This window comes from Poecilia mexicana, unplaced genomic scaffold (assembly GCF_051168715.1).
Source record: "Poecilia mexicana isolate PSO_F unplaced genomic scaffold, ASM5116871v1 scaffold_4, whole genome shotgun sequence".
Taxonomy (NCBI): Eukaryota; Metazoa; Chordata; class Actinopteri; order Cyprinodontiformes; family Poeciliidae; genus Poecilia; species Poecilia mexicana.
In genome coordinates this window covers 14,727,385-14,752,264 of record NW_028263373.1, presented here as the reverse complement: position 1 = coordinate 14,752,264, position 24,880 = coordinate 14,727,385, and the positions used below count along the sequence as shown (strand labels likewise).

Genomic DNA, 24,880 nt, shown 5'->3' with positions numbered 1-24,880 from the left:
GAAGCAAGTCTGTCAATTTAAAGATAAATTTGAGATTAAGTGACATTGCTCTGTGATCTAAGTACAGTAGACTACAGTATTTACATGCACATCTAAAACACCTGCATGTTTTAGATGTTCCCCTCGTCCAGCACAGCAGAAATATGAATTACCTCTTCAGCATGTGATTAGTCTGAGGAGGCCTGGTAATGAACTATTCAGTTGATTCAGGTGTGTTGAACAAGGAGTTGTTCCCTCTCAACTGTGGCCAGACTTGTAGTGCATAATAATTATAGTCATTTCTACGTCTGCGATGGAGCATTACATGAAAATTGAATTAAACCAAAAGGAGCAGAAGGGTGATGTTAGGTGTTGTAATAGCAAAGTTTCTTGCTAAAATTTAACTTCACACTGTGAACAGGAGGATGGATTCCATTTTTTTTATAATCTTGAGACAAACATTGTTTTGTGGTGGATGAGCAGAAATATGTTCTCCCTACCTGTGTGGGAGTTCACACACATTTTCTAGATGGTGTTAAAGTGCTCACCTTTTGTTTCAGAGAACTGTGGTTTACAATTGAAAGCCCAATAATGACTTATGTTTTATTCCTTCTAAGATTTTTAAATTTTCTGTCTATATATAATTTGTGCTCTCTAATCTGCTGGTTTTGTAATCTTCTATCACGACTGGAAAAAGTTCAGCTTATTAGCTTTCACATATTAGTAAAACTTTGTCTCAATGGGTTTATATTTTCTTTCTCGATTTGTTTTGTTCAGAGAAACAGTGCTGGTTCAGAGAATCCAAGCGACTCGTTTCGTTTCTTGGTGGAGGAGAGAGTTCAGTGCTGTCAGAGTCGGCGGGTTCGTTACGCTCAGCGGGTCGACTACTGCATCCAGCTACCGGCTCCCATAGAAGCAGCGACGAATAGAGGTACAGACGGTGGTTGTTTTTGCATCAATGAGCCCTTCCATCAAATTTCATTTGGGTTTTCAAAAATAAGCAAAAGGGAATGATTGGTCTTGGTTTGAACTGCCTATGCAATTCATTACTCACAGTATACTCGAAAATTGATGTCATAAACCAAAGGTGTATTCTAGGACATAAATTTGAAGAATCTCACAGCAGAATGGTCTATACAAAGTCTTACAGACATGCACCTTCACACGCACATGCAGGATTGAGAGATCTTTGGTTCTGAATTGAGGGGGACATTTATGTGCCGTTTTATGTTACTAACTTCATATTTCCACTGTGATAACAGATTTTGTTTTACAATATTTGAAAATCTGTGTATATGTTGTGTTTGCTAACAATTCCTCTCACTTGGATCTCTGATTTTTTTTTTCCAGAGGAGTTGCTTGCATATGAGGCCAAGCGGAAAGAAGCTGAGGAGAACACGCGGGCTCCTCCTGAACCGGTGCGAGCACGGATCCCTTTCACAGCCTGCCTTCAGGCCTTTACGGAGCCTGAAAACGTCCCCGATTTCTGGAGTTCAGCGTTGCAGGCCAAGTCAGCTGGAGTCAAGTAATCAGACATGCACCTGATGAAATCACTTCATTATTGTCTCTTTCGTTTACTGCTTGTTTTTAAGCCAAATCTTTTTAAACATTCGTTCCCAGAACTTCCCGCTTCGCCTCGTTCCCAGAGTATCTTGTTGTGCAGATCAAGAAATTCACCTTCGGTGTTGACTGGGTGCCAAAGAAGCTTGGTAATTAAATTATAGCCTTGTAGCGCTTAATTCCTTAAGTGCTGTAATACTAAAAATAACCAGCAGAGGGCAGCACGAAACTGCATTTCGCAAAGCGTTGATGCGTCTGTCAAACTAATGCAAATTCATAAATAATTCACCTGCAGTTTGAAGATAAACAGTTTTTTTCGTCATCCATATTTATCAACACTGTTGAAAGCATAAATTTTTATTATAGACACAGACATGTTTGTTATTGTTATCGTGTGAAATTAATTATGGTGTTTAGCGACTTGCCAAGCGTAGTTGCTAATGAATCTCCTCAGCTGACACCAGTGTGCATGTTCGGTGTTACAGACCTGGCCATCGATGTTCCAGACTTCTTGGACCTGAGCCGGCTCCGAGCCACGGGACTGCAGGCGGGCGAAGAGGAGCTGCCGGATCTCATGCCTCCCATTGTTTTACCGGAAGACACCAGAGGTATGACAATATGGCTAAGAGGTTTTACTCTGTTTCGAGCTAAAGAAACCTTTCTTTGTTGTTTTGTACACTTACATTAAATGCAAACTCTAGTATTTGGTTCTGGCTCAGTTAAAACCTTCTCACCAAGAAACAAGTAAGATTAAGTAAATAATCAAGGATACAAATATAATTCTGGATAATTCACATGCTTTTTTTTTTTTTTTTTGGTAAAATACTTAAGTTGTAGTGGATAAAATGTTGAAAAACAAAAAAATGATTTCAGTCAGATTAGATTTGGGGTAATATTTATTTTAGACTTACCTATTTTTACTATCTTCAGAGAAAAAGAATGCCAACAGAGCCCTGCTGTGTTACAGAGAGTATTACTGAAAAAATATGCATTTTAGAAAAATATATCCTTATTTATTCATCCAGACCACAGTTTGACATTTTGGAAACTTCTGTAAAGCAAGCAGAGTATGGTTTTGCAAAGTATGAGTTAAAAACATTTGCAAGGTGTTTTCTTCAATGTTTTATTGTTACTGATGTTACAATAAGAACATTGTAACATCAATGATAGGATGATAGAAATCATTATTTCTATCATTCTCTTATATTTACATTTAACAGAATGTAAATGTAAATATTTGAACATGCAATTGGTGATTTAACAGTCTGCTTAAAAGTTTTAAACTGAGCAATAAAAAAAAAAAACATAACTCTTTGTGTTCAAGTTTATGCATGTCCTACGATGTACCGGTTTTTAGCGGAGCAGAGTTGTGGAATAGTAGTCCATTTTTCTCAGCTTCACTTCACAGACAGGGGTCTCCCATTATTTACAAGCGGTGGCCCACTGCAGCGTCGGCGGTGATGCATGAACTCGTTGAAGAAAATGCTAAATGGCACTCTTTACAACTTGGGGCATTTTTGGCCCTGCATTTTCAATTTCACAGTCCTGTTCGTGTTGTTAAAGGGCAGCGTTCTCCCTGAGCGCCTGCGCTTCTGTTTCGCCAAACCGATTTTTGTGGCTTTGTTGAGTCGCAAGTTGCGACTTTTTTTTTTTTTTTTTTTTTTCCAACAAAGTCACAACTTCCAGTTGTTTTGAGAAGAAACTTCAATGAGAGTTGTTCAAAGCAGATACCATAGACTCTTCATGTGGAGTATTTCTCGAACCCAGTCATATGTGAAATTGTCTTCAGTTTGATATTCTGCTCAAAGCTACCCCAGTTCTCTCTTAAGTACTCATTCAATGAGAATCTCAGGGGAGGGAAATGCTCAGTCAATTAAGGTTGTTGTGCTGCAGTCGTGTTTATTTCATGTGAGACTTTTGTAATGTACATCACTGGGCTATTGGAGAACAGACACTGAAATATGCTGCTATGTTTTGGAGGAAATGCTGGTTCCACTTTTCTAGAAACGTTGCTTAGCCAGACTTTTACTTTGAGTCTTAATTTCATCAGTTTTTCTGTCTTTGTTCAGTCCACATCCTGTTGAAAAGTTAATCTACTTGAAATTGTTGGTGTGTTCCTAATATTTTAGAAGAAATACGGCAGATAGATGGAGAGCTGACAGCAACACTTGCAGTAGCTCATGGAAAGAACAAAACCAGGATATTTAAAATAATTATTTAGGCTACTCCTTTTTGAGTGGGCCTAAATCTTTCAGTACTGAACAGCTTGTACTGAACACACTGAATTGGACTCAGAATCTATTAAACATATCTGCTTTGGTCATTATGTATGGGCACAAAACTGGCAAAAATGTTCTTAATCAAGGTTTCTAATGTTGTAAAATGTCTAAGAAAAGAAAAAGTATCCTTCTTTTAGGATCTAGTTTTGGGCATTTTTTGGAACACCTAATTGGAGATTCACTGCCATGAATACTTAAACCTATTTATTAGTTGCTTTCTCCAAAGAAAGTTGGATAATTTTTTCCCCTTCATAAATTAAAGTGGTTTGAACCAGGCTTTATGTTTTTAAACAGATTATGTTTGTCCAAACTAGTTTGATCTGAAATATATTTATGACAAAAACAGAAGAAATTAATACCTTATTCACAGCTCTGTACAAACAGAATGTGTATAAAAGCCATCACATGTATAAGTGCACATTTTGGCTCACTTGTTATGCATTGCACTGATTGTGACCAATCAAAGTGTTCAAAAAGAAAATATGTACATTTGCACAAACAACAATTTCTACCAAGCTGGATTTAAAAACACAAAATACTTTTAGCCTTAATTTTTACCAATATTTATATGCCCTTTACTTGCTTCACATTGACCAAATTTACAATTCAATGGATGCATATTCAGAAACGAGTCTCGCAATTTGACAGCAGGACCACAAACACGGTGACCACACTTATAAAACATTTTTCTCATTTGATTAAGTTTTTTTCAATGTTACTTTCTCTGCGTTTTCTGCTCAAATGTGTTTATGCAAGGTTACAATAACATTCCTCTTGTATTTAATCTGATTAAAACCGTGAAATGAAAAGAGGTCGGAGCAAATAACTTGCTGTTTCTGAATGTGCTCCTATATTTGCTTATTTCATATTAATATCTTGAATTTTTATTTGCTGCCAATGAATGATTGGTCACCCTTTTGTCTCCAAATGCATCGATGCTTCGCACTGATTACACCCACAAATGTGTTTTCTTGTAGCCTGACTGAACCACAATATTGCTCATCAGTCTATTAATCAGTTGTGTGCTAAAATATTTCAGACCATTTGGGGGGACAAAAAGAGAAATTAGTTGTTTTGCTTCAATGTTTTTTGTTTTAATACATCAAACTAATGGAAGCACACACTTAAGATATTGATTTCTGAGTTCACCCTTTCTTTTTTTTTTTTGCATTTAAATATGAAAATAAGCCACATAAAATAAGTTATTTTATTTCAGTAATTTAGTTTAAAAAAATAAAACTCCATATGTGATTAAATAGATTTATTATTTTTAAATGTTTATTGTGGTAATCATTATTTTCATCTAACAAAAACCTAAAATTCTGTTTCTTTAAAAGTTACACTTTTGACCAAGAACATTGGTTAAAAATAGAAAATCCATGTAGAAATTTTGCATTATGGTCATGTGAAGGGCCACGTAGTTATTGGAAAGACTGCCAGCTTAAGTTATCAACACCTTCCAAAAGTCACAAAAGGTCATTGCTAAAGAAACCTGGCTGTTCAGAGTGATGCATGTTAGGATATTAATGGAAAGCTGAGTGAATGAAAAAATGGAAAGAGCTACAAAAGCATAAATGTTAACCACGGCCTTGAGAGGATTTTGAAGCAAAGTCCTTTGAAAAGTTTGGGAGAAGATTAAAGTAATGTGGACTACAGCTGAAGTTCTGCCTGAGCTAAGAGGAAAAAGGCACTTGAAAGTACATTTTTTATTTCACTGCAAAAGGTCTGAGAGCCTGGAGGAAGAGCGGAGAGGCACATAAGACAAGCTGTTTCAGGTCCAGAGTGAGGTTTCTACATACAGTCATGATTCAGGGAGCTATCTGATGTGCTGGCGCTGGTCCACTGGGTTTTTTTTTCAAAGTCAGCAGAACAATCAACCAAGGCACTTTAGAGCACTTCTGCATCTCCATAAGGCTTTTTAGAAGACAACATGAGTTAATTTTCCAGGAGGACCAGCCAATACATGCTAAAGGTACCAATGGCTGTTCTGATGACCATCAGCAGAGTTAGCTGACTTGAGCTAAACCTCAGGGAATCTATGCAGGAGATGAGTTGAAGGACCTGTTATTCCTTAGGTGCCTAAAAACTATTGAGTGCATGTACTTTATTGTACAAATGACTGTCAATGTAAATACTTTCTCTGGAGTGAATGAGCACAAATCACACAAAATAATGCAGGGACTGCTTTGTGCAGCCGAAGCATTGCATCCGAATTTGAGCATATTTGCTTCTCGTCACAAAATGCTTTGGTTTTCTTGGTTTTAGGAAATAATATTTTGATTAAAAATCACCTCAGCTTAAAATTGGGCGGCTGCTCAAGTTCGTTTGATGAGTTTTGTGTGTTTGCAGTAACTCTCACTAACATGCTCCTTTTAGCTTTCGTACAGGTAGCCTTGTTCACTGCAAAAACACAACATCTTACCAAATAAATTTGGTGTAGCTTCTAGTAAAAATATGTTGGCAAACTTGAAATAAGACAAAACTAACTTAAAAGTGACTTTTCAGTAAGATCTATCAGCTTGTTTTAATTAAATAATTCCTTCATACTGATGAAAACGTATTTGTTCCATTGGCAGATTATTTCACTTATGACATGAGACATTTTCCTCATGTTATAAGTTAATTTATCTGCCACTGGAACTAGTATGTTTTCATCAATAGTATCGAATTATTTACTTAATACAAGCGTAAATGTAACAAGAATGTACTGAAAAGTTACTTTTAAGTTAATTTGTCTTATTATAGGTGTAATAAGATATTTGCATTAGAAACTAGACCAAAATTACCTGCTAAGATTTTGGGTTTTTGCCGTGTTTAAAGCAGTGAGGAGAGGTGTGTGTGATGAGCGCACACAACTTTATGGATGTGAGGCGTTTAGGGAACGTCTGTAAATCCTTTAAAGCTTTACTCTTCCTGCAGCATCGTCTGAGCTGAAACAAAAAGCACAACTTGTGATTATTGATCTCACTGTGCGCTGCTACCTCTAAGCAATCACTCTCCTCCTTTTCTCCAGATAACTCCATGAGCTCAACTGACTGTGAGTATTTATTTCTCTTTTGAGTCACACTCTTTGAACAAATGTGTTAGATGCATGTAAGTTATTGCTTTGGAAAGTGTATTTTCCTTTAGACAGCTGTGATGAATGCCTCCACCACCTGAGCAGGTGCTGCAGGTGCGCTGTACTTTCAGGCAAACTTAACTTTTTTTTTTTTTTTTTTTTTTTTTTTTTTTTAATGTAGCTCTGCTTATTTTAGCCAGGCTCATTTCTCTCTCTGATAAATCTTACCTGGGCAGAGATGCCTCGCCGGACCCGATTCTCCTCTGGTCCTTTTGTCTAATGAGTCCCACAGAGAGAGGGTTACTGTTACTGCTGAATCGGTGAGTGTATGCCAAGGCGTTGTTGATGTTGGCTTATTTCGACCGCAGCTCCGGAGATAGATGAAGGCGCCGTTATGCAGCTGGCAGAGATGGGTTTTCCGCTGGAGGCCTGCAGGAAGGCGGTGTACTACACAGGAAACATGGGCCCAGAGATGGCCTTCAACTGGATCATAGCCCACATGGAGGAGCCTGGTAAGGCAGCAATGCCTCACAGAGCATGGCAGCATGGTGCTGAGGGGGAGTTGTTTGACAGAAACTGAGCAAGCTCCTTTAGGCTGACGGCAGTTTTTAAAACGTCTTTTGACATATTTCAAAAGTTAGTGGGCCTAAATGTCATTGCTCATATATGAGACATTTAAGAGGGAACCCTTCTAAAGGTAGCAAGTTAATTAAAAAACACATAAACACAAAAACAAGAAATTTTGTTTTATTTTTGACTTTATAAAGATGAATTTGTTTTTCTGCTAATTCTGTTTAAGCTGTTTTAACTAATTTTTTTTTGACAAATCAGTGACTATCAAACATTAACCAGCAAATGTAGCGATTTACTATTTAATCTTACAACTTTGACAATATTTCAGTAGCCCCAAAGCCATATCATTTGTTAAATATCTTGTAAAAATGGCATCAGAAACATGTAGACAAATATAGACATGTAGACTGTTCACCAGTCTTCAGAAGATAGGATTTTTAAGGGGTTTAAAAATAATAAAAACCTACTATTGGAGTATGTACAGAAATAAAATGCAGCCAATTTTCAAAGGGGAATAGATAGATTTTCATAAGCTCTCTTATGTCTTAAAATTAAGGCTCCACCTTATCCATCTTTTTGTAGATTTTACTTTTCTGTTAATGAAATGTACAATTAGTGATGGAGCAGAGTTGACTAATAACATAACATTTGATTTTATCCTCAAATTGTGGGATCTGCGAACATCCAATCTTGAAAGTTACCCAAGAAATAAAGTGTTTATGCAGTCTGTTGCCAGCAAATATGTGGAAAAACTAATCGCACACCATCAAAATTAGATAAGGAATAATAACATCAAAAGCCTGCAAAAGATTTCTCTGCAAGTTTTGAGTTAGTATTGAAGGGAAAATGAAGTCTGAGGAACTTAAGACCCAAACAACTGCATCTAAAACTCTGTTAAAGTTATTGTGCAGTAATTTGAAACAGGGTCTGCAGGCTTTCAGAGGGTGCAGAGGGGAGCAGAAAAAAGGCAGGACTTTATTTATTAGGGACCTTTTGAGCACAGAGGTAATTTGAACTGATAGACATGTCACATCTAATGTTTTTCTTCTCTGTATATATAGAAACCCGACACTGTTTCAGACAGTCTCCACTTCTGGGCTCCAAGTGTTTGTCTGTGCTTGTCTGTATATTACTGATCCTCAACAAAAACTTGGTGGGAATCGACCCAGAGTATCTGAGCTGCTCAGCAGTGAAGCTGTTCCCCCAAGGCGTCGACACGTGTCACTTTTTATTTCCCTTGCTGGATGTAAAGAGCCTTTGTACAGTGGATGGAAATTAGAGCAGCCTCCTGCCAGTTAGTCTTTAAATGGGACTAATGCATCTGCAAAATGGCTGCATTCAGACGCTGTAATATCAGCAGGATCAGCTGTTCAAGTGTGCTTCATAAAGTTTTATTCTTGCTCAGCTCTCTTCTTTTTGATTAGCCATTTTCTCTCCATTATTACTTTAGATTCTTCTAGATGTTTTGCCAGAAGAAAGTTGCACATCTTAATACAAGTTTTTAGAGCCTAAAAACTTTGTTAGCTAACAAGATACTTAACCACAATAACTTTTATTTCCATACACAAGATTGTTACTTTTGGATCTAGGGGATTTATTTTCTCCAGATTGTGATGTTGAGGAGTTTTTTTTTTTTTTTTGCACATATTGTGGATCAGTTTGAAAACATCATGATACATGTTGCCTTATACCTGAAGAAAAAAATGCTGCCAAAATGGATGTTTCAACAAGACAATGCAAGAGCATCAGCAGGCGAGCAGTATCCAAGTTCTTGACCAACATTTTGGAGAGGATGACCAAATCCTCAGAGACAACTAAATGATGGTTCAATGAGTCACAGAAAAGCTACATCTTCTAGCATTTTTCAGTTTACAGAGTAAATGTCTTAGTTTGTCAGGAAAAATAGCAGACACTTACGGTACGTTTCCTTACCAAAGACCAAACGTCTTCTGGAAAAGAAAATGCACTGCTCCAAATGCATTTGGTCTTATTAATTTATTATAGGAACGCTGAGAGCTGCTGACATTTAACACACTATTTTTGAATACAATTTAATTTGTTCATGGAAACTTTTTAGACAGAGTCAAAAAGTGGAGAGATGGAGTCTTTTCTCTGTGTGGTGAACTTAACCAATTTACCATTGCACAATCTTATAAATTAATAAAACATTTTCTTTGTAAATATTTGTCGTTTACATATAAAATAAGTTTCTTCTGGTACTATAAGCACATGTGATATTCATTTATTTTGGGTAAGAATGCAATGTTTACTTGTATGCCGAACACGTCATCAGACGTGAAGCAGGGAGAAGAGTGAAGTGGGCACTTTGTGTTCCTGTCTAAGAGTAATTTAAAAAACAGGTTGAGATATTTCAGTAACTTATTGTCTATCTGGAGAGGTAAGTTTGTTAACAAAAAGAGCTAATGCATTCTTTCTCTATAGTTGACTGTTTTGCTTTTGGACAGTCTGTTCTCTTATTAGAAGAGCTGCATGCAGCCAAGGTCAGTCTGTTATATTTGATTAGTTTCTGAATTAGTTTTTGGAAATATTGAAGCATGTTTACAGTGGGCCATTAAAGTATGGTTTCCTGACTCAGCTCTACTGATAACATCTTGCAGACGGCCATTTTCATGTGAATAAAAACAACTTATTACTGGTATGGACGCAGGACTGCAAAGCCGAGATGGAAAATGGTCCTGGAAGATGATGTTCTGCATTTTCATTTATGGCAATGACTATAATAGAGGCTCTGTCTAATACCAGGGGTTGAAGGATGTTGTGGTGCGATTTAATTTGGCTTAAAAGACCTGGAAACCATGATATTTTTTTTTTTCGGGGTTAAATCTGAAATGGTGTTACCACGTTATTCCAGGTGGGCCAAATATCTGCCTTGTTTCTCACAAATAATTTGATATAAAAAAATAACCACTAGAGCATTTTGCAGATTGGTTTCCAAGCAACACACAAGCACAACAACCAAAGGGTCACAGTGGCAGGAAAAAAAAAAGATGGGTGCTGCTAAGAGCCGCATTAACATTAGGAAAATGTGCAGCATGAAATCTCCATCCATCCAGCTTCTACACCTGCTTGTTTTGCAGGACTGGTGCCCATCTCTGCCAGTCATTGAGCAACAGGCGGCTTACAACCTGGACAGGCTGCCAGTTAATCACAGAGCAACACAGAGGGCAAACAATCATGCACACACTCAGACTTAAAGTCAATTTAGAGAGACCAATTAACCTACCGATCATGTTTTTGGACTGTGTGCATGCGTGGAGTCTCTCTGACTTCCTGGCTTCCAGTTGTTGGCAACTGTGCCACTGTACAGCCCAGATGCTGTCTCATTGACAATTTCAACGACATGCCTTATGTTGTTGTTTCTCATGTCATCATGATGCATGAGAGCGCAGTTACCTCAGTTTTATCCAAACATTTTGTATGTGCTGTCTGGTTAAATTGTCCTCAGATTCACAAAGCAGGTTATTCTCCCACTGTTACCTCCTGATACATTTTATCCACCTTCCTTTTTCGTCTTTGTCTTTATTTTATTCCTCCTTCTAATAAATCACAGGTCTGTAAAACTGGCTGGCTTTTATCAAGGACTTGAAGTGTTATTTCTATGTTCCCAGTTGTAATAAATACTCTCTGTTTTTCTTTTTTTTTTTAATAATCTTCCTCTGTGTTTGCAGACTTTGCTGAGCCTCTCACTTTGCCCTCAATGATGGATCCTCTTCCCTCTACCAGTGACAGCCCCATGGGGGCAACGCCACTGGACAACCTGCCCCCCGAGGAGAGCATCGCCATCCTCACCTCGATGGGCTTTCCTCGCAATCACAGCATCCGCGCTCTCAAAGCCACGGTCAGTCATCTGCTCACTGTGTTTCTTTTCCTTCATTTGCTCCTACTGGACTTAAATAACACGCTCTTTGTGCATATTGGACTAATGCTTGGAAACAAACCTCATAGAGACCGATGACATATTCTTAGCCACAGTTTGCTCGATGTGAACACAGGGCATTAGAAAAGTTTTTGTATCCATTTTTTACTCATGTTGCAAATGCAAACTGGAATGTATTTTATTGGGATATTGTGTGATAGACCAAAAAATATTTTTCAGAATAAAAATCTATAAAATGTTTCAAGTATGTATTCTGCCTTCAGTTGACAATACTTTGTAGAACCACTTTCCTCTGCAATTACAGCTGTAAGTCTTTTGTGCTGTGACCATCAGCTCTGCACATCTCTGCAGTGTGATGTGAAAAGTGAGTTATTTTAGCTGGAAACGAGCAGAGCTGAGCTGTCTCAGCGTGGGCAGACACGGCCGTCACGTCTGACCTGCTTAAAGAGGAGAAATCTTAGGTGGATGGCCCTTTGTCTGCCTCTCATGCAGACTGTTGATAGTTTGAAAGGAAGTGGAAATAGTCAGACTTGAGCAAGAGTGAGGATGGAAAAGGGAATGCCTACACCGTGTGCTCTCAGGGAAACGAAGGGCTAAAAGCACATCTGTAACAGCTGTTTGGCACGACAAGGAAACACTTTCCAGAAACTTAAAGGAAACCGGAGCTTAGGTTAAAGAGGGAAAAAGCAGGAGGAGGGCATGAAGTGAAGTGGCATTTGAAAAGAGGGCAAAGACGGAGCGAGACGATGAAAAGCGAACTCTGTAAGTCATAAAAGGCCCTGGCTGCCCTACTTGTTCACTTTCCAAGGTGTGGATTTATTTGGTCCTACATGTCAGAGTGATTAAAGATGTCTGCTCTACATGGTGTTTACAAATAGTCTCTGCATCACACAAATGCCCCCCCTCCCCTCACCTCTGGTTGAGGAACGCACGAAAACGTCGGACAACTGGTAAAGCAGTGCATAAATTCACAAATGGCGTGGAGTAAATTCAATGTTTTTACTTCTGTTATGGGTCAAAGAGAATGCCACCTCCATTTCCAACTTCCTCCAGCCTCCAAATGGCCTCTGATTCTCACATTTCATGTTTCATATTTCAAACTGCCCCTCTCAGCAAAAATGGCCCCGCAGACGGCTGGTAGGAAGCAAAAATAGATGCCGGGCTTTCTTGTTTATCATTAGTAAAGCCACAGAGCTCGCTGGCAGACATGCTGCTGCTGCTGCTGTTGTTGTTGAAGTGGAGAGAAAACAAAGAATGCATATTCCTCTCGAGGGAGGGAGGGACGGGGGGAGGTGTGAAACAGCGAGGGGTCTCACTGCTGGTTTGTTGTCGGACCATATTGAGCGTGAGGCACGTTTATCTGACCCCACAGACCTCTCTGAGGGATAAAAACAGATGCCATCAGCCAAGCCGTCGCCACATGCGTTCCCCAGACTCTCATTCCCCACCTGTCACACCTTTGGATTCAAAACAAACAGGGGGAAGTTTATCACAGATGGAAGCCTCCCACTTCTCTAGTGAAAGATTGCTCATTTATCGTGTTCATCATGGGGCATTCAACAAATTGGCAAAACTAGAAGAGTAAACATTTCTAATCCTGGTTTCTGTAGCATGCTCTAAGATTGCAGCTCTTTGTAAGAGTAGTACATGGTTCAGGAGGGAGGAGTTGGTCCTCTGACCAGAGGGTTGGTGGCTCAAACCCCTCCACGAATACTTAGGCGAGCTACTGCTAATGTTTGCATTAGCAGTAGCTCAGTTTCCGAGCAGAAAGTGTTTTAAAGATCTGCATCAAATGACCAGTTTCGTTTGCAGCGGCTGTGAAACTGGCTAACAAAAAGACGGCTTGATATCAATTTTTTGTTTTTCTTAGCTTGGCTTCCTTTTATGATTTTTCTAGAATAATAATCTTGAGCGAGCACTCGACTGGATCTTCACCCACCCAGAAGAGGAGGAGAGCGACGGGCTCTCTGACATGGCGGACACGGAGCCCAACGACAACTCCTTTTCCAACATGAACTCGCACAGTGACTCCACGCTGTCCCCAGACAGAGAAACGTCAAGCCCGAGAGTCAAAGATGGACCGGGACGTAAGCGCTTTGCACTTACTGCGTCTGTTTTTGATCTTTCTGATGAGAATAGGTCATCAGATTTTGGACTTTTTAAGCATCTTTTAAGAAATCTTCAACACTTATAAGATCTCTTTTTTTTTTTTTTTTTTTAATCCTGCCAAAGCTTTCTGGCATAATAGGAGTAATGTGATCATTTTCCTGATGTGCTTTACATGCACAAGGAAATCTGACATTAGTGACTCTTGAAATGACCTTTTTTTTAAATTAAAATGTTGCAACATTTCTGTGTTAGTTTGTTTCTTATCATGTTTGTGGCTTTTCTTCACTTAAGGATATGAGCTGTTTGCCATCATCAGCCACATGGGAGCCTCCACGATGTCTGGACATTATGTTTGTCACATCAAAAAAGAGGGAAGGTCAGTAGCAACCTGTCTCACAAAGAATGAGACAAAGTCTGTTCACGTTTTCTATTTATTCTATTTAATCCTGTAGCATTCGTGGCTCTGAACAGTGTGTATAATGAATAATCTTCGCTCCTCTTCATTCAGGTGGGTGATCTACAACGACCACAAGGTGTGTTTGTCAGAAAGGCCTCCGAAGGACTTGGGCTACATCTACTTTTACCGTCGCCTCTCGAGCAGTTAAAACCGCTGCCTCCCTGCTCCCTGCAGTCTTTAAATAGCTTCAGTCTTTCACCCAGAAAGACGGGCAGACACCTGCAACAACAGCCACAGCAGAAACGATGGAAGAAACCTCACAGACCAGCTTCTTGCCTTATCCTCATCTCACACCGGAGTAATTAGGAATAATGATCCAAAAAGGAAAGCGATGTGCTTATTTTCTGTGCATTTGTTGTGCTTTGAATGTATATTTCATTGTTTATGTTGGGAGAGACAAACAGGGAAAAACAAAAAGTAAGTACACAGGGATGCGTGCAATTTGTACTTCTGGAGTGGTCTGGAAACAAAACGATGCAACATATCAAATCGGGTTGCTCCTCCTCACTGCCTTCAGCTGCTGCGCTGTACTTTCACACTGCTACATTTTATAAATGTGTGCTTAGATGGCAGTGCTACATTTCCGCTCCACAAATGCTCAGATTCTGCAACAAAACATAAGTGATGTCTGTGCTGTTAGCGGCTTTTCATTTTGCCACAAAATACAATGAATGTGTCCCATTCATTCACTGTGGGGCAACTCTGGATGCTGAGGGAACACCCCAAACACCTTTTAAGCTTCCAGATTCAGGAAAGCACAAGGAAAGATAAAATGTTATCTAGACGACTGTAAATGCACAGAATTATTTGCTGGATTACAGCTAAAAACTGCCCCAGAAACAAGATGTTTCCATTTCCTTCTGCGCTGGCTGACTTCCAAAACCCCCAAAAGCACTTTTAAATAATAAAAAAAAAATGTTCTGCACTTGATGCAAAAGAAGTGGAATAACATGTCTATTCACCCACGAGTGAAGTTAAGTTATTCCTTAAACCGTGACAGTATTTAATATCATGAATGCCCAATTGGAGCAAGTATAAGCCTGTTTAAATAAGTGTTAGTTTCAGCGCTGCAACTAAATCTCGTATAAAAGTTCTCAGTCCTGAACTTTTTAGACAGTTTTTGCCCAAATTGCAAAATATTTGCTTCCTCTGCAAACGTGAACCCAGCTGCACCTGCAGCAGTTTGGCTTCTTTATCACCCCGACAGATTCAGACGGTGACCCAAAAAAGGTGAAACGAATGTTTTCATTGAGTTGTTGCCAATTTGCAGGACTCTCGTTGTTATTTATTGAACTGTTGTCCAGACTCCAGAGCAGCACGTCTGGAGAAATATGCACTGCAACTAAATCCGGGATGAAGGCTGCACACTGATCCGTGTCTCCTCCGCGGCGAACACGCTGCACACGCTGCACACGCTGCACACGCTGCACATGCTTTTTGCGTTGCCGAATGTAAATGTTTATGGTGCTCATTGTGGACAGAAGCTCCTCTTCAAAACCCATAAACCAGCAAAAATCATTCAACCCATCTGAATCTAAATAGGATGTCTTCAAAATTCAGGATGTGCTGACTGGTAGACATGGGATTTATATATCAAGGTTTCAAAAGGTTAGTTTCCAGCTAATATCATCTTGCTATACTTTTAGAGAGTATAAAGAGCAGAACAGCTTAAAAGGTATATGTTGTGCAATAAGCACTCAAAAACTAAATTCAAGGGGAATTTTTTTTTTAATTTAATTTGCTGTGAATCAAAATGACAGTAAATAATTTAACGATAAATCAGTGTAATTTATTTTGGCAGCAGCAGTCGGAATAATTTTGTTTTGTTATTTTAAACACATTGACGCACTGAAACCATGGCGTTTTACCACAGCCTTCTCAAACCAGAATCTCATACCGGCCCACGCTGGTTTGTTGTCCTTTACTGGAATAGAAAATGCATCCAAGCAAAAGACAATGCAAATATTTCAAAGCATTGGCCATTTGTTTTGTGCATTGACATGCTTAGCAGAAACTCAGTGGCTCCTGAAGCTGGAGGTATTGAGAATTCAAAGTTTACTCTCAAATTGATCCTGGATAGAAAAAGATAATTCAGTATTAATGGTTTGGAAGGTTTAATTTTATTCTTTATTTGGTGTTCTAGTGATGAATGTATTTCCTGACTGGTCTTTGTTTGCTTTGCAGAACTTCACTTTGACATCTGTGGGTTATGACTATTTTTTTTTTTTGTCCTCAAAAACTCAAGTCCATCTTTACATTTAATTGTTGACATAATGGTTCCCATGAAAAAATGGATGCCAACTAACCAATGTTAGTGTAAAAAAGAAAACAAAGTAGTTTGAATAAGAACAGCAACAAAAACGCTATTTTTAGCTGGAAGATGACGGAATAGAAACAAAAACGCTTCTTTCATTCATAATCACCTAAAGGCTGTTTCTATTCTGTCTTTACAGATTATTTCAACTAATACTCAATTTATGGGATAAACTTAATTTTCACTGTGCTTCTCTTTAGCAACACTGTGCCTAAACCTCCCTGGACAAATCTTAACTCGTATCAAATCTCCACCTCTCAATGAAACTGCTGCTGCGTTTCTCATCTATGCAGCAGGAAATATTACTCAAAGTCTCTATGCAAGTCCTGCATTTCTGCTGCTCTTCATCAGCGGATGACTGATGAGGTTGTTGTCTCGCTCAGCTGTGGTCAGTTATAAATGTGTCCACCTGTGCTCTGAAGTTTGTCCTTTCTGTTTCCTGGATAGATATTTTTATTATTTTTTTTTTATTGTCTCGTTTCAGCTTTTCCTCTGCTCACTCCTTTCTTGTCTTCTTATTCAATTTGTTACAAGAAAAAGTTTCATATTCAGCATGTGCACTAAAGGTCAACATGTAGTTATTTGGATTGTACAATAGTACTTTTGCAGCTTTTATCCTATTTTTTTTTCCACTTCCATAAATGCCAAACATGTTAATTGTTTTTCTCCCTGCTGCCTTTTTGCAAAAAGATCTGTGCCACTACCTTAGTTTTTATTCGTGGGATTATTTTACTTTTGTAATGTAGCTGTTAATCCAAATGTGGCTTTAGTGTACGTGAATACCGTACAGCATATCCAGTGGCACTGTTTACTTTATGATGTTTGGGTAATTTAATAAACTCCACATTTGTTGAAACAACTTCTTTTCATTTTAAACCAGGGTAGGGTGCATAGACCTGTACTGTCTATGCACAATTACATTAAGAAACTGAAAAGCTTGAACCAGGTTTTTTAGTCTTGTTTCTTAAAGAAATCATATTTTCTGGTGATGTTCTTGAAATGGTACTAGGCAGTTTATTTTTATTTTATTGAAACTCAGATGTTAGTCCATCAAAACTTTATGGTTGCTTTCTAACCTCACATGATTTCTGTCTGTTCTGCATTTAGCTGTAGGACATTCAGACCGATAGCCGGATATGAAATAATGTTAGATAAAAGTAGCCCGAGAACAGATTCTTGAGGCATCCCAAAGAAGACAGACAAGCAGAAAATATATAACAATAGTTTATTTTAAAAGGTTACTTCCATACTTTGTTGTTAAAGGTGCTAATGCTTTCCTTGTGGTTATACAAGTTCAGTAACAAGCATTATAGTAAGTGGTTTAATAAATGGATGCATGTATAGAAAGTATATAATTTCTAGTCTCAATCATCAAAATATAGTTTTTATTTAAATGTGATGCTTCAATTAAATTTGCTAAAGCAAACTATCACTGTACATGTTGCAACAAAGTAACAGCAATGGGTTAATGACGTTCATGAGCCCCGGCCTACAGGCAGCTTTAAGTCGTTTTTAAATGCTTCAAAGTTACATCGCAACAAAACCAGCAAATACATTATTACATCTGTAAAGTACAGACTCTTTACATCTATGGAGACACAAAATGCCTTTGAGCCTTAATAAAATATAGAATAAATAATAAAGATGAGAAAATGCATTATTTAATAAAGGTAAAAAAATAACTTAATCTTGTACTATAATGCATTCTTTCTTAAAGTAGGTGCTTTTTTAAATGTCTTTCTGGACATTTCATTTTATTCTAGTTACATGTGTGAACTTTTGTTCCTTCTGTGAAAAGAATAAACAGATGTGTTTAAAAGTGTTATTAAATATCTTAAGTAGAATAAGCAACAATGATTATAGCTGTAAATGTGAGAATGTAAAATGATTTCAAATTGATTTGCAGTTTTACTTTACATTTAGTACAACCATTTTAAATCCCTAATCCCTGGCACACTATTGCATATCTGCCTTGTTTTTCCAACTGGTGGCTTCCTGCTCATCTGGTATCTCCAGCTAAACAGAGAAATGCCAGAAAGCTTTTGTACAAGTCAAAAAAAAAATCTTTCACATGAGAATTGCAACTAAGAGATGCCATATACGACACACATAGGCACTAGTGCTACAAATTTGACATAAATGCTACTTAAATGTTTCAGCAAGATAATGTTAGTGATGCTATGCTACAACATGCAGAATGGTTCAAGTGGCTCCAACAGCTAAATGGTATGACCTATTTTCTGATAAAAATCAGCTAATAATTATTTGACCACTTAGAGGCAGTGACAGATTGGTGCAGAGAATTGGTGCAAAGAATTGAATTCTTGTCAATCCCAGAGGGCTTGACAAGAAGGGAAGCCCATTTCTGCCTCTTTGATAAAAAACAAAACTTTTATTTCATCATTATTTTTTTCTCTGCCAAACTGGTTACCATTCAGTTTTTTTTTTTACATTGTGGGATTCTTCCAAAACTGGAAGGATTATTAGATTTATAAAATCACTTCTGAAGTATAACTTCATGATGTTGCAACATCAATTTCTTTATATTAAGCCAAACTTGTTTCACTCTTCTCTTTATAATGTCACAGAGCCAATTCAAGGCATTTGAGTATAATGAGATACAAGTTTACTTGTTTTTTCATCAGAGAGGCAGGAATTGGCTTCCACAATCAAGAGATAAGTAGGAAAAATAAAAATAAATAGCAGTAGTAATTTAGTAATTGTCCTGATGTGCTTCCACTACACTAAAAGAGGTCACAGAGAAAGCAACATGCAAACTTTATAGGAAAGCAAAAAGTGTTTTTAGATACGGCAACAAACATGGCAAGACAAGAAAGCAGCGGAGGCAAAAAGCAAAGTTTTATAGGTTTTATCCGCCGATGTAGTTTCAAAATTTCAGTGGATTAACTATGATCACCTACTGCTGCAGGAAAATGATCTAAGCCTAGATTTTTCTGAAAATGTTTTCTGTATCCTCATTATTATGCGTCAGCTCTGCACTTCTTCTTTTATGCCATAAAACATACCGTGTGTTGAATAAATACTGAATATATAGATAATTGTTTAATGCTACGGTTGCAGTATATTGTAGAAATATTGCAAGGGAGCCTCTTCATATGCCTAAATGTTACATATATTAGTGATAGCAAAAGCAAGCACCTACATGCATTAAAATGAAGGTATAATTCTGTGCCATAATTAACATGCTATGTCCTCATGATGTTTCTCAGAAGCATGCGCTAAGCTACTTCGGTTCACCTGAGGAGGTACCTAATTCTACAAAAAATCTTGACTTTAAGGGCAGAGCTTAAAGCTTTCTCCTTTTTTTTGTTTTAAAGTTACAGAATAAAAAAGTGAAGGCCCAAGATGTGATCTGAAAAATGAACATAATTCCCAAACTTGGTGTTTTTCTGCAGTTCTGCTGAGAAAGAGGACAAATGGAAACAAGTTGTGTGTGTAAAATGATTACAGAGAACATATTGTTCTTTTCTAAAAGTAAGTAAAGCTATTACAAAGAAGATAATGAAGACGGACAGAGGCTTATCTAGCAGCCAAACACAACGTCTGCAGACAGAAACACTCGTACACACACAACGTCTGACTATTGTTGTTGTGTTCTTGGGACATTTCTGCTTGGCTATTATAATTATTTCCAGAAGATGTAACTGAAAATAACAAATGACATCTGTAAATATATATTTTTGATTTGAGTGGAAACATTTCTGGAGCTAGCATCCGTTGACCATCACTAGTACTTAATCTTATAACAAAGTAACTTACAAGTCAATATATTAATTGACTGAGCTAAAAAAAGAAAAGAAAAGTAAATTTAATTAATTTTACAGCATGTTTCAATTTGCACGATGCATTTGGTTGCAATCCCATGCTTGTATCATTAAGAATCCAATTAGCTCTAAACTGAAAAAAAAAAAAAAAAAAACACTCAAAATGCCAGAATGTTGTCTTTGCTTTATAGCTAAGCTGAACCAAACTGGGGCAACGAAGCGCTGGGAAAAATGCATCTCATGTTGATTTCACTGTGTTGATGAGGAAAAGCTACAATTAAAGCAAAAATATTAACATTGCAGGTTGTTGAAGGGAAGATTAGTTGCTGAGAATAATTTAGATTTGGGATAAAAAAGAGATTACACAATAATAAAATGAAAACAAAATGAATAATAGTTGGTGCTTCAGAAACTGTTGAAAAGCTCCCTCTTTACTCCTAAATTAGTAGGTATTTCAAAAATATATATATATAAAAACACAATGAGTTTCTAAGTATAAGTAAACTGAACTTGCCAAAAGAGTACTAACCTCTGTGAACATAAAGTTAGGAATAAATTTGCCCCCTAATTTTCTGTAAGGCCTTTCCAGAAGCTACTTTTGCAAAGTATAAAACATTCAACCTGAATTTCATATGCCTCTTTGAAATGAAGCAATTTTGTTTCATTTTCAGTTGCAATGCAAATGTCACTGTGAGCAAATGATAGCCAACTCAAGCGATTTCCTCTTAAAAGTGTTTTTGGCCACTGAACATCTTGCCGAAGGCGGCTGCTTTTTAACTAAAACTTACTTTACTTACCGTCCAAAAGTAAAACAAATATCTTTGGGAGTTGTTGCAGTACAGCCACAAACTTCATCGAATTGTACGCAGATTATATAAGACAGACGACAAACAAAATGTTCTGCATGACGGTAAAGTCAAATAGAAATAATAAATGTTTTTTGTTATTTTCACAAATAAAATAACACGACATGTGCCCATTTTTGCTAATACCCTATGCCACATATTTACTTATTATAGTTCAAATGTGCGTAACTTCTCTATATAAATTCATGTGTTCTGTGAAGGCCTCGAGGTTTGTTACAGAACATTAGTGAACAAACGGCATCCTGGAGACGAAGCAACGCATCAAATAAGTTCAAAGTAGGGTGAGGTTTTTAAGCAACATCCCACGATTTGAACATCTCATGGGGAATTATTTGACCCAGCTGCAAAACAATTCAGACCCCTGAAAACACATTGGCTAAAAAGAGAGCATTGATCAGAAAAGCAGCCATGGTGACCAACGTGTCTTCAGAGGAGATTCACCGCTCAGATTGGAGACTATTCATACGTTGCACTGGTCTTTGTGAGCAAGTAGCAACAAGCCAGTTGCACTGAAAGAAAGACTTAAGATCAGGACATGTTGATGCTTCTTCAGAGTAAATGGAGCCTAAATACAAGACAGTCATAAAAAAATAACAAAACTGCAAAACCTACCACCAAAGATACCATGGAATGATTTGCTAAGGGCATTTATGAATGGCAATGTCAAAGTCCATGCCTGCATCAACTGAGGCATGACTTAAAAAACTGCTGCTGACAACCCGACTAATTAGCAACTTTTCAAAGCTGGTAAAGAAAAGCCCAAAAGACTTGCATCTGCAATCTTTGCGAAAAGGAATTTTACACTAAAATTACTTCTGGGGCCTGAGGACAAATGCATGTTGCACTTCAAAACGACACACAATTTTGTTTGTATATAAGCAAATGTTTGTGGCTGGAATAATGTGACAAGTGTGACTACTTATGCAAAGAGAAAAGTGAGCTGACAGAAGAAAAAGAAAATGTCTACAGCTGTGAATTTGGCGTGTGCAGCTGCAGCCACAGATGCATTATTATGTCGCAGATTCATACAGTGTCAATGCCGCACTTCAGCTGGTTTCTGTTTGTTCTCCCCCAGCCGCCTGATAAAAACACTCCTCCTGACACAGAGTGTGTCATCCCAGCTGCACTGTTAGGAAGATGAATGGTTCTGGTTCTGGTCTCTGGTTCCCGCTGATAGCATTCATTCAAAACACAGAATCAACACTTCCCTTTGCTCCACAGAGGCAGATGGGGACAAACATGAAACATGACCTTTTGCATAGGCGCCGACAATAAGAAGAAGAAGGAAAAAAAAAAAAGAAAAGCTTTCTGCAGCACACCCGGACTGTGGACACGACCGATAAACACCAAAGTGAGCTGTACTGCACAGCAGATCATCTATCATTCACTCCGCCACCACCGCCGCCGCACGGCAAGCTGCATGGCGTTAAACTCACAGCGACTTTCAAACTGTGACTAGAAGGAAGCTGACAAATGAAAATCATAAGAAATATTTAGAGGTGCTGCAAAGGGTTTATCTTAAGCAGGAGCATCAGTGCATTTTATAATGTATAATGATCTTCTGAATAGCATTTATTTATTTATAAAATCTGTTTTTCCTTTTATAGGAAATGTGTGCAACTCTAAGCGAGCCTCTATAAATATTGAAATCATGCATGATGGCTGAGGGTAACTGATTTAATTAAATGAATGAGCTTTGCTGCCGGAGAAGGAGCAGCAAAGATACAAATGACTACATTAAGGAAATTCATCAAGCCGCTGTCTTGGGTCCTGGCTTGCAAATACACATCTTTTAATCTAATGTTAGTATGCTGTATTGAAATGAATACAGTCAGCATAAATAAAAATTAGGCGCTTTTCTTTGTAGGGGCCTCTGAGACGAGACATTTTTAGAAATATAACCACTTTTCCCTCTGAGAAAGGTTAAAAAAAAAAAAAAAAAACACGATTCAAATCAATATTACCCGCTCACTGTGTGCATCCCTCCAGCCAGTCAGCATTAAAGCAACAAATATTACACACGAGCTGCATAAATATATAAACAACTGAACTGAGATTAGCGGATCAGAAGTCGTACAGGTTCTAAGAACAGCACTTATGTTAAGAAATTTAAACCGGTCTGAAAATGGCTTTGATATATTTTGTTCCTTGTCGCCATAAAAATAGTGTAAATAAATAATGTTGGACGCATGCATCTCAGTAAGGCTTTACAACCTGGGTTGCGCATTCCATAGAGGAAGTCATCTAAAAGTGCAAAGGGAAAACTTCTATAAGTATGCTAATCTCTCCATTTCTGAAAATGTTTGTTGTGGTTTTTGTTTTTTTTTGTTTTTTGATGCAGAGTAATAAGTCTCCATTGACAGAGGGGGAGATGAAGCCAGGAAGACAATATAGAGCTCCGGGGTTACAAGGTGGAGCCTTTATTGTTCGGCTCACTGGATCCAACCGTCAGAGAGGGGGGGGAGGCAGTCCTGAGTCAACAGATCTTCCTCTCAAAACCTCATCTTTTCTGCTGCAAATGGCTTGTGAGGGTTCCTCTGTGGGAGTCTTAAATCTGGCTGTCACTCCTGGCTCACCTCTGTTCCACTGCATGAGTCAGTTTTTAATTGATGCGTCCTCTAAGGCATTGCTCATACAATCTTCGCCCGTCCTTGTGCTCTTTAGGGAAATCACAAATTGCAGTGCAAATTCCATCGCTAAGCAGTCCATCCGAACCCCTGGAAGAAGCGGCCCTCCGAACTGCTCTCAAAAAATTTAGGGCAAGAAGGACGTGACAGGGTTTGACCTTTTCAGTTCATTTTGATATGCAGAAACTAAACACACACGCCGGTGTGTTAACTCAAACCGTGTGCACTTTGGGCTTTTGGCTTCTGGCCAGAGATCAGAGAACAAATGACAGAGTGCACTCCGTCGATTACTCAAAAGTCCAAGTTAAAGGCCCTCATCAGGAGATCCAGATCGCCAATGTTTGCGGCCTGGAAGAGTTCGGGTTGGTCCATCATAGATAAAGCTATCCTCAGAGCTGCCCAGATGTTGCCAGACATCACCTGATGGGACTGCTGACCGCTCTGGCTTTTCCTCTGGAGACTTAAAGCCATCAGGAAGTTACTGGCTGCCTCTCTGGGGAAACAAAAGGGACAAGTCACTTCGCGCAGTGTAAACTGTGAGAGTTTATGTCTGGTTTGTTACATTTTCTGAATAAATAAATAAATGTCTAAAATGAAATCTCCTCAGTGTTTCTATTGTTTAAATAGGATGTGATCTCTCGCTTGTCACACTAGCATGATCAAAAGCAGGTCTCTGAGATTAGTTTATGTCACATGAATAACAATATATGGTGCCTTGCATAAAATATTAATTTGCCTTAAAACTTTCCTCATTTTGTACAAATATAAGTGTAAAAGTTTGTACCCTCTTTCTTCTCACAACCCAACAGAATCACCTGCTACCTTTAAAATTCACCTTATTTCATCTCTGCATAAATAGTTCTGAGAAGATCTCAGAAGTTTGTTAATATTTTTTTTACACAGTTTCACAAAGATCAAGAACTACAGTAGCAGTTCTAGGAAAAACTTATGCGGATGTTTTAAGCAGCGTTAACAAGCTTTGGACATTTGACAGAGCGCTGTCCAATCTATCATCCATCCCACATGGAACAAAGATAAAATAGCACACTAGTCAAGAGGGACATTAATCAGGTTCGTGATAACTTTACGTGAGCTGTAGAAAGCTCAAGTGGGATAATCTATTGTCATAACAACTATTGCCCACAAATTTGCCCTTCATTGTTCATTGTTGAAACAAAGCACTAAAAAGTCTTGTTTTTGTTTTGCAACAAGAAGCTGCTCCGTTCACTTGAGATCAAAAGTTTATTTTCCGGTCCAAGATAATCTTGAGCACACCATTCCCACAATGCAACATAGCGGAGGTGGTGTCATGCTATGGGACTGCTATTCTTCAGCAGGAGCATAGAAGCTGGACAACATCGGTAGAGCCTCAACT

General features: G+C 38.2%; 2 protein-coding genes across 2 annotated transcripts in view; one reads left to right on the top strand and one right to left on the bottom strand.

Annotated features, from left to right (window-relative positions):
• usp13 (ubiquitin specific peptidase 13) overlaps window positions 1-17,086 on the top strand; it is a 32,572-nt gene extending 15,486 nt beyond the window's left edge. Inside the window, exons 12-21 of the mRNA XM_015007297.2 lie at window positions 757-910; window positions 1,330-1,504; window positions 1,600-1,688; window positions 2,025-2,147; window positions 6,832-6,855; window positions 7,245-7,388; window positions 11,139-11,308; window positions 13,245-13,434; window positions 13,748-13,832; window positions 13,965-17,086. Coding sequence (XP_014862783.1) covers window positions 757-910; window positions 1,330-1,504; window positions 1,600-1,688; window positions 2,025-2,147; window positions 6,832-6,855; window positions 7,245-7,388; window positions 11,139-11,308; window positions 13,245-13,434; window positions 13,748-13,832; window positions 13,965-14,061 — 1,251 coding nt within the window. The 3' untranslated portion in view covers window positions 14,062-17,086. The remainder of the gene's footprint in view (window positions 1-756; window positions 911-1,329; window positions 1,505-1,599; window positions 1,689-2,024; window positions 2,148-6,831; window positions 6,856-7,244; window positions 7,389-11,138; window positions 11,309-13,244; window positions 13,435-13,747; window positions 13,833-13,964) is intronic.
• A 352-nt stretch (window positions 17,087-17,438) lies between these two features.
• The window catches only part of pex5la (peroxisomal biogenesis factor 5-like a), a 90,275-nt gene continuing 82,833 nt past the window's right edge, over window positions 17,439-24,880 (bottom strand). The window contains exon 15 of the mRNA XM_088005260.1: window positions 17,439-23,998. Within this exon, the coding sequence (XP_087861386.1) occupies window positions 23,797-23,998 (202 nt within the window). The 3' untranslated portion in view covers window positions 17,439-23,796. The remainder of the gene's footprint in view (window positions 23,999-24,880) is intronic.